This window comes from Cucumis melo, chromosome 5 (assembly GCF_025177605.1).
Source record: "Cucumis melo cultivar AY chromosome 5, USDA_Cmelo_AY_1.0, whole genome shotgun sequence".
In the NCBI taxonomy this organism is placed as follows: domain Eukaryota; kingdom Viridiplantae; phylum Streptophyta; class Magnoliopsida; order Cucurbitales; family Cucurbitaceae; genus Cucumis; species Cucumis melo.
The window spans coordinates 26,085,912-26,095,428 of NC_066861.1; the positions used below are offsets into that span (position 1 = coordinate 26,085,912).

Below are 9,517 nucleotides of genomic sequence, written 5' to 3' on the forward strand. Positions count from 1 at the left end.
CTTTTTGATTAGAGATTCCTATCTATTTATACCGTCAAATTTACGATGCGTATAATTTTTATCTACATGGTTCACGTAAAAGTTTTATTTGCAATTGACATAATTTCTGTTACGCACATCTTGTGTAACTATCGAGTTAATACTCATCTGCTGACTAGTAGAATTGTTGATGTCATATACACACGTATGTTGCAATTATGAGTTGATGCTATGGTGGTGTCTTACCCTAATTGCTTGGTTGTTTACTAAAGTAAATCTTTTCACAACCTTCCTTTTAAATAAAATCGTGTGTATCTATCTAAAATATAGTAGCAAAATTCTAAAAGAAAAAATAAAAGTTTTTTTGTACTACGATAGTATCGATTTTTTATAATATAACGTAGTATTTAAATTTTTTTTATAAGATTTTCACCCCGACTTTGATTGATTTGCATATTTACTTTCCTTTGAAAATCAAGACTCGAAAATTTTTAAAAGATTACGTTATTGACATTTTTGATAATTAACATTTTATTTATCAATCTTAAACTCTTGACTGGAATGATCTATAACTAATAATTTATTTTAATTTTTTATTGATATATTCTAATTAACTCAAATCTTTATTTTACATTGTGAATCTTAATAAGATAATATATATTATTGATCTACCATAAGCTTTAACCTATAATGAAAAATTAAACAAAAACTTATACCTATGAACTTGTTTATCGATTTTTTTAAAGTTAAATATATAAATATTCGTTTTACTTTTGAAATTTGACTAATATTTATAAAAAAAGTTCTATCAAGTAAAAGAAACAATGAATTTTTTCAAATATAAGAAAGAAAAATTGTGACACTCCTAATTTCAAAGTTTTGAAATGCTTTATTAAACTATAGTGTATACATATGAAGTAAGAAATGAAAAGTTATGCCCCTTTAGAAATTTTTTTAATTTCTTCCATTTTATTATTTACTTCAAGAAAGAAAAGGAGAAGATTATTAAATTAATATTGGAGATGTGTGTGTATATATATATATATATATATATATATATAGTAAGGGGGGAAATGCATTGGGAATGATTAATATAGTGAAGCTGTCAAAGTTAGACTAAGGGTCTTTTCAAGAACAAATTTTTATACATAAAACTTTATATCTTTTGTTGATATACATGTGATTATGTTACTATTTCGTGATATATTAAATTCCCATTGTTATTTATAGGATATATATATATAGATAAACTCTATGTCAAGTTTCTTCCACTTTTTTCCTTAAACTTCTAAATCATTACTTTAGTATTTAATTCCTTTTTTCTTTTTCTAATGTTGACTATGTTTATGATTGTTAATTTTTTCATCTAATACATGTAATAATATTCGAAAGACATTCTAAAATCAAAGTGTACCAGTATATAAATTAATATCAAAGGTATTTTAGTTTTTTTTTTCTTTTCAGTTGAGTAACATGTTGATGCGAGAGATTTTAGCCTCTAGTCTCTTGTGGGCTCATGAATATTGATTTTTAATTCGTACATTGTTATTCCTTTTTGATTAATATTATTAGTGTGTGTATATTTCACCGAGCTATTTTCTCCTTGTCGAGAGTGATCTCTTTAGTTCAAGAGTTCTGTTCAAGTAGACCCACAAAGAGAAGTACTTTCACTAATATGGGTGTTGATCAGATAAATTCCAACTTAATTTTTGTTTAGTACAACAACAACTAAGATGATAGATCAAACATTCAACATCTAAGTGGAAAAACCATGTCAATTACCTTTGAGAGGTAAGCGCACTTTAGCACATTAATGCATAAATTAGTACATGTATGGTTTGGCTTAAGCGTTTATAAAATTGAAAGCATATGAACTAAGACCGAATTTACCATAATTAGATGGTAATTAAAAAAGTGGACCTCATTTGATTACATTTACTTGTGTTCTACATCTATTATTATCATTATTGTCATGATTATGGTAATAGTTATTATTTATTATTATACTATTTTAGAGAGGGAAAATCATGAATTTTAAAAAACATCTACGGTTACTTACTGTTTTTGTTTTAGAAGTAAATATAAGTATAACGTCTAAGAGTAAATTAAAAAACTTCGTATAATTTAATTTTAGATAAACGTGATGAAAATGAATCTAATTCAAAGTAAAGGGTGACTTTAAAAGAAAATAATAAAGAAAGAAAGAGTTGGGGGTAATAAATAAGTAAGAAAGAAAGAAAGAAAGAAGAAGAAGAGGAGGAGGGAGGAAGAGGAATTTCAAGTTACAAGGGGGGAAAAGAGAAAAAGGGGAAATCACGTGAAAGAGGTAGAGGGCATAAGCGTCATTTCAGATACCAAAAATGCTCCCGTGTTTGTCGCGTGCATTCTCCCCTTTCTCTCTCTCTCTACATCTTTCTTTCTTTCTTTCTTTCTTTCACCACACTTTGACATTTGACCTTTTGTAAGAATATTTTTTTTTTAATTTCTTGTTTTTTTTTTTAAATTCAAATTAAAATTAAATAAAATGCTTTATTTATTTAATATTTTATTACATAAATGAATAATTAAAAAAAAAAAAGAGAGAAAAAGAGGATTCTTTCTTTCTCAAAGTTTGGAATGAATTATGAATATTTTGTCGTTTGATCCATTTTGGGGTTACACTTGGATGGATTTCGTTTTTTACTCTTTTTCTTTTTCTTAAAAAAATAAATAATTTTTATTATAATCCCTATTTTCATTACTTTCTCTTTTCTTTTCCTTAAATCAACTTTTGTTTCTATAATTCAACAGCTTTTATTTTTCTTATTTAATAATAATAATAAAAAAAAAACCATTTTCATATTAGTTATGTACTATATTTATCCATCTAATTGGGGTCAAATTAGAATAGTTCAAGATATTGTATTTTAAAAAACTAGAGCGTTATTTTCTTTTTGATTATTATTGATTTTTTTTTACGGTTCACTTTTAGGTCAATAAAACTATGTTTACGTGTTCTTAAATTTTGAATAAAAATTTATTTTCTTTTACGCAACAAAACAAAAAAGAATACCATTTTGATTCTTTTGTTTGTTGATGAGGTTGACACTTTGATTTGAACTGGAAACAACTGTAATCCCCTACTTTAGCACTTGGTCATGCCGTTAAATGATACAAAACCTTGGATTGGTTTTATCTCTTAAATAGATGGTATCTTAACGCAATATCTATAACTAAAAACCACAAAATGTGAATTTTTCTTTATTTTAGATAAAGAGGAATATAATGTGGTTAGAGACTCAATGGATTTGAAGGACAAACTTAAACCTTTTTCCTAATGACTTTTTGAGTAGGTAAAAACTATTTTTTTAAAACACATTGAAAAGTAATTCCAACTTAACTTTTCCCTAAAAAAAAAAAACTTGTAAGTTGCAACTTAGTGGCGACCATCGATTGATTCTAGAGCTTGTTATATAACTTCATTCTATTGAACTCATCAAATTTACTAATGCAAGTTTTCATATATCAACCAAAAAGTTAAAGTCAATATGATTTAACAACAATCCACCCGAATTTAAATTTAGAGGTTGAGTGTTGAATGCTTAAAAGAATTAATATGAATTATGATTTTATTAGTGGAGAAAAGAGGATTTGAAAGTGAATTGAAGGTGGAAACTCCAAGAACAAGTTTCACAAAACCCAACCATCAATGAAGAAATTCAAGAGCTGACACTAACACTTGGAGATTACCTTACATAAAGAAAAAATAAACAAATAAAACTTTCCTTTGGGTTTTGTGGGAGTTGATGTAATCAAAACTGATCAAAACACCCTCTCTTTTCCCGAAACTAGAAATATAAAGAATTTCATTTTTCTCTCTTACAAAGCCCAATGCTCCATGTTTACCCCAAAAAACACTCTTGAGAAAAGATATTTCTAGATTCACATCAATGCCCACCTTGAAAATTGAGTTTTTGGTTATGGTGTCCATGTCTTTGTTCTTAGTTTACAGAGAAAGAGAGAGATTGAAAGAGTTTTCTTTCCCATTCCCATCAATCCCTATATCATAATATACTAACTGAGAAAGAAAGAAAACCATGTGACCATTTTTTTTTCTCACCTTCAACAAAAGGAGAGAAAAGAAGGGGGAAATTTTTTGCAAAAAGCTTCTTCTTTCTCTGAAATAACCCCAAAACCCAAAATACCCTCTTCATCATTTCCCACGACCCGATGCCCCCCCCCCCCCCCCCCCCCCCCCCCCACTTTCTTCATCATTTTCAGATAGAAAATTAGTGAAAAGTAATTTTTTTTTTAATAAAAAGACAATAAAGTATTGTGATCTTTCTGTTTGGATATCTGTCTCTTTCTCTATCTACAGGTACCTTCTCAATGACATTACATCACTTACTTGTTATTAACACCCTATGTTTGAATTCTAATGTGTATTTATATGTCTACTCAACTCTCCAACACATTTGCCTATCAGCTGTTTGATATAATGCCTAGGTGAAAAAAAAGGTTTCTTTTTCTTTTTTTTTTCTTATGTAGATAGAAAAAAAATGTTGTTCTCATCACAAGCTTCTGTTGTTGTTGGGTGCCACAGTGATTTAGACTTGAAAGCTCCCATCTTTTCATGTCTATTGACACTGATAGTTGATACATCACTTGGCTTGTTCATGTCGTCTTTTGACTCCCTATTTCTCTTCTCTCTTTGCCTTCTTTTTCTCTCACCTTATTCCTCGTCAAGCACCGTGTTGAAGTAAAAGTATTCAAATATCTTTGCTTCTGAAAGAGAGGAAAATTTGAGAGAGAAACCAAATGGATTCTTCTGTAGTAGTTGGAGGAGGAGGGGGGGGGAGGAGAAACTTCTAAGAAAAAGGCAATGTGGCTCTATCCTAAGGTCATGGGCTTCACTCCTTCTGAGAGATGGGGGCATTCTGCTTGTTATTACCAGGGAAATGTCTATGTTTTTGGGGTATGTTCTTTTTTCTTTTCCTTCCTTTCTTCCCTTCAAAACTTTTAATTCTTTGGTCTTTTGTTATTTTTTTTCTTAGTTTGTTTTTCTTTGAGGTTGTTTGGAAGTCTCCAATTGAGCTGTCTGTGATATATCTGTTGTGCTGTTTAAGCTATATGCCTTCATCAATTCTACTAGTAAATGGATGCTCTGCTCTTTTCTCTCTCTTGTTTTTGTTTTTGTTCTTTTTCTGTTAAGCTGAATGGCTATCTTTGACTAAAACAGACTTAACTTTCTCTGGTTTTAGTTTTAGTTACTCAAATTAGTACAGACAGTTAAACTGCTGTTTGGGAAATTCTTCTCTAACTCCCTTGATTTTCTCATCTTGGTTCCCTTTATCTCTCTCTTATTGATATATTCTGTTAAAGCTTTTAATGACACTCGTTCTTCAAGTAGCTGGTTCAATAGCTTTTAATGTTCTTAAACACGCACTATACAACCCCCCGTACTTTGCATTGCTCTTGCAAAAGGGGATATTGTAAAATCTCTGGCATTGTTTGTATTAAGTTTTAGATTTATATAGAAAATTGAAAATCCGATGTTGTGTATGAGGGGAATGCTTTTGAGTTATGCTTCACTGTGAAATGTTTTGTGCTTTCTATATGTATTGCTATATGCTGTTTTTGTGATGTGTTTCTTCCAATACTTCAAACTAGGGATGCTGTGGAGGATTGCATTTCAGTGATGTTCTTGTACTAAATCTTGATACCATGATCTGGACCAACTTGGTAACTACCGGTCAGGGTCCAGGCCCAAGAGACAGCCACGGCGCCTTAATTGTTGGTAACCAGATGATAGTTTTTGGTGGTACAAATGGCTCTAAGAAGGTAAATGATCTCCACATTTTGGATCTTAGTACTAAGGAATGGGTACAACCTGAATGCAAAGGGAATCCACCATCACCTCGAGAAAGTCACACGGCCACGCTTGTTGGAGATGACAAACTAGTTATTTTCGGAGGAAGTGGAGAGGGCGAATCGAATTACTTGAATGATCTACACATTCTAGACCTCAAGTTTATGGTGTGGATGAATATTGAGGTGAGGGGTGATATTCCAGTCCCAAGGGATAGTCACTCTGCTACAGCAGTTGGTCACAAGCTGTTTGTTTACGGTGGGGACTGTGGAGACCGTTATCAAGGGGGTGTTGATATGCTTGACGTGCATTCGTTAACTTGGTCTAAAGTATTAACCTTTCTTTCAACTATATGGTTTTGGAAATTGACAAATGATTAGTGTCTTAATGGATCTTCTCTTCCTTTTGTCAATAGTTATCAGTTCAAGGATCTTCACCTGGTGTTCGGGCAGGTCATGCTGCGGTCAATATTGCAACAAAGGCAAGTCATTATGCTGTGGTTAATAATATTGTTACTGAAAAGACAGAAACGACGAACACAACACTAAAATACGATCAGAATCTTAAAACAACGTCGTCTGTTGCTTTCATTTCAAGGCATTTGACTGATTTTTCAAATTTGCAGGTGTACATTCTTGGTGGGGTTGGAGATAGACAATACTACAATGATGCTTGGGTGCTTGATTTATGTACTTGCTCATGGACTCAACTCGATACGTGTGGTCAGCAACCTCAAGGGAGATTTTCTCACACAGCTGTGGTTGCAGACTCAGACATTGCCATATATGGAGGGTAGTTTAGCGCAAAACTTTATCGACATCGAGCAACAGTCCTGGTTTTGGTTCCTTGATTAATTTGTTTTCTGTGGTTTTTTCTTTGGAATTCATAGTTGTGGGGAGGATGAACGACCTCTCAATGATTTGTTGGTCCTGCAACTCGGAGCAGAGCATCCGAATGGCCGGTACAATGTTTCGATGTGCAAAATTTTTGGAAAACACTGGAATAATCAAACAAGGAATTCTTTACGAGAAGATCAGAGCAGCATGGTATGAAACACGATGGCTTGAATGCTGAAGATTTAATTGCCTTGTCATTAAGTTGTAATTGTAACATTGTTTAGTTTTTTTTCTTTGAAGCAGAAGACTAAGCTTATGGGGAACAACATAGAGCTAGTTAGAAAGGAAGATCATGGACAGAAATTGGAGACAAAACACTCTACTCAGTTCATGTCAGGTCAGTATATTTACCTCTCGAGTTGAGTCATTTTTCTTGATTACGAGATGTACTTGAACAATCTAGCTTTCATTATGTTTTCTAGAGACATTACATCCAAAACGGAGGAGAACCATGAATCCAAAAGTGTGGGAGGTTGAATCCGAGCAAGAGGAACATTCTTTGTCGTTGTCCCAGCATTCATCTCCATCACAATCCGATCAAGAACAGACCCCAGTTCGAAAAGTCTCTGATTCAGTAACAAGCTCCCAAGGATTAAGACTTCTCAAGCATGTGAATCATAGCTCAACAAGCGAACCTTACAGCATTTCTAGAATCCAACCTGAGTTCCGAAATGTTGTCCAAACTGCTGCACAGCAAGATCTTTCATATTTCGGACACCAGAATCCGCTAAAGACCGAACAGCAGCAGCTTCTCCACGTTGTTCGTCCAGTGAAAGAACACAAGTCCTTGGAGACTGGCCTCATTCAAAACATGGTAGCTTAAACCAAAACACACAAATCATCAAAAGCAACATTGCTTCTTATACATCTTCATCACATTTTAGTACTTATATCCTCGTATTTGTTTCAGATTGGATCTGAGGTTCGAGGAAGAGTTGACGGTGCCTTTGACTCTGGCTTCCTAATGACTGCTACTGTCAATGGGAAAGTATATAGAGGCGTCCTGTTCACACCCGTAAGCAGTCCCCGAACACTCGAAATTTCTTCCTCTTCCTCACTTATTCAAATAGTTAAAACCAACGCAAACCTTTCTTGTGTTGAATCAGGGACCCGGGGTCTTCTCAAGGGCCAGCATTGTTACCGAAAGTTCACCTCTTCCTACAAACACACTCCCGAACTCGAACTCAAACCACGTAGAACGGTCAAAGAGTTTGCAGCAACGACCGTCAGTTCTGGTACCTGAGTCGTCAGGTCAGAGCTTCAGGCAAGCTCAACTGATCAGTCCTCCTCCTGTTCCAATCATAAAACCAACTCCATCTTCATTGCCAGTTAAGCTTAGGGATGATCTTCAGGGTGTGTTTTTAACATTAGGAGGACCTGGAAATGGCTCTGCTTAAGAACGAGAACAATCAAAATGTGTAAAGACATATGTTGGAAGAAGAAAGGAAAAAAAATGGGGAAAAAAATGAGAAAAAAAAAATGTTTGTAAACACAGTTTTGTATCTTGAAATTTTAGGGATCCCCGCATTTAGATTAAAAAAAAAAAAGATCAATTCGGTAGTTTTCATACTTCGATCGAAAAAATTGAATCCTTTTATTTCTATCGATCATTCACTCAATTTTGTTTCTATTTCAAAACAAATAAAACAAAATGAGTTTTAAATAGTCACTATCGTTAGTGGTTTGATCAATCTCTAGTTAATTTAGTATTGTTGAACTAAAAATATAGTCATAGATGCCTCCACTCAAAAGCATGTAACTTGAAAATGAATCATAACCCATCGACGTGACCTTATTCGAAATAAGCCTAGTCCATTGTGATTGAGATTTTGAATTTAGTTAATCGTCAAATAATGAGGTTTTTTACAAGGACATTCTCAAACAATATTTTGGATATTTTGAAAACAAAAAGGGGAAATATAAATAATGTTTGTAACAAGAACAGATGAGCATTGTTAAATAAATAAAATGAAATTTAAAATAGTTTAAAAGAAAGAAGAAAAAGAGGAAAAGAAACAAAAAGAAGCAAACAAAGTAGGAAGTGGTGATGTGTTGTTAGGACATAGGAATAGGACGTTTATTCACTATTAGTTAAGATTGGGACCCACAACTCAAATAGAACAAATAAATTAAAATAGATGAATATTAGTTAAGGTTTTTCTTTTTTCTTTTTCTTTTTTTTTTTTTTAAAGTAAAAAAAAAAAGTAATCATAATAATAATAATAAAAAGAACGAGAAGGACATGGGCCCCACAAGCCTCCCGCGCATCGCGCGCGATACTGTCGATGTGTCATAACAAGAAAACTTTTCTATTATTATTATTATTATTATTATTTATTTTATTAAAAAAAAAGGTTCCATTTTGTTTTGTTTTTTTATTTATTATTTTTTAATTCCATGGATTTTGGTTACAAACGTTGGTTAATAAAATAAATTAAGGCTCAAGTTTGGTTCTAAATTTTAAAATAGATTAACTAAAGAAAGGGGTTAGTAGTAGTAGAAAGTTTTAAAAAAGAAAAAAGAAAATTGCGATCATAATAATAATAATATTAAATAGTAATTAAAAAGATTATAGTAAATGAAAGTGGGAATTATAAAAATGAAGGAAAGGGAGGGGGGGGGGGTCAGTGTCAGAGAGCTGTGTGATGTGTGTGCCACGTCAGGGAGTGATTGATTTGTGGTAAGAAGAAGAAAAGGAGGGGGAGAGAGAGTGGTGTGAAATGATGGGGGTTTGGAAAGTCACCGGTCGTTTCAAAGTTTATGTGGAAGTGACACCTGACCTTCCCCATCGCAT

The 9,517-nt window shown here is 32.7% G+C and overlaps 1 protein-coding gene across 1 annotated transcript; it reads left to right on the plus strand.

Moving 5' to 3' along the window:
- The first annotated feature begins 3,633 nt into the window (after positions 1-3,633).
- Positions 3,634-8,213, plus strand: LOC103494083 (acyl-CoA-binding domain-containing protein 4). The gene is made up of 9 exons (XM_008455114.3): positions 3,634-4,933; positions 5,629-6,156; positions 6,243-6,308; positions 6,453-6,619; positions 6,717-6,873; positions 6,967-7,060; positions 7,146-7,537; positions 7,634-7,738; positions 7,830-8,213. The coding sequence occupies exons 1-9, from the start codon at positions 4,841-4,843 to the stop codon at positions 8,118-8,120; spliced, it is 1,893 nt and encodes a 630-aa protein (XP_008453336.2). The 5' UTR covers positions 3,634-4,840; the 3' UTR covers positions 8,121-8,213.
- Positions 8,214-9,517: the final 1,304 nt, after the last annotated feature.

Bases quoted from the DNA above. Each gene is read 5' to 3' on its own strand.
- LOC103494083 (XM_008455114.3), top strand. From the start codon at position 4,841: ATGTGGCTCTATCCTAAGGTCATGGGCTTCACTCCTTCTGAGAGATGG. The intron at 6,309-6,452 runs GCAAGTCATTAT...TCAAATTTGCAG, and splicing joins CGGTCAATATTGCAACAAAG to GTGTACATTCTTGGTGGGGT. The intron at 7,538-7,633 runs GTAGCTTAAACC...TATTTGTTTCAG, and splicing joins CTGGCCTCATTCAAAACATG to ATTGGATCTGAGGTTCGAGG.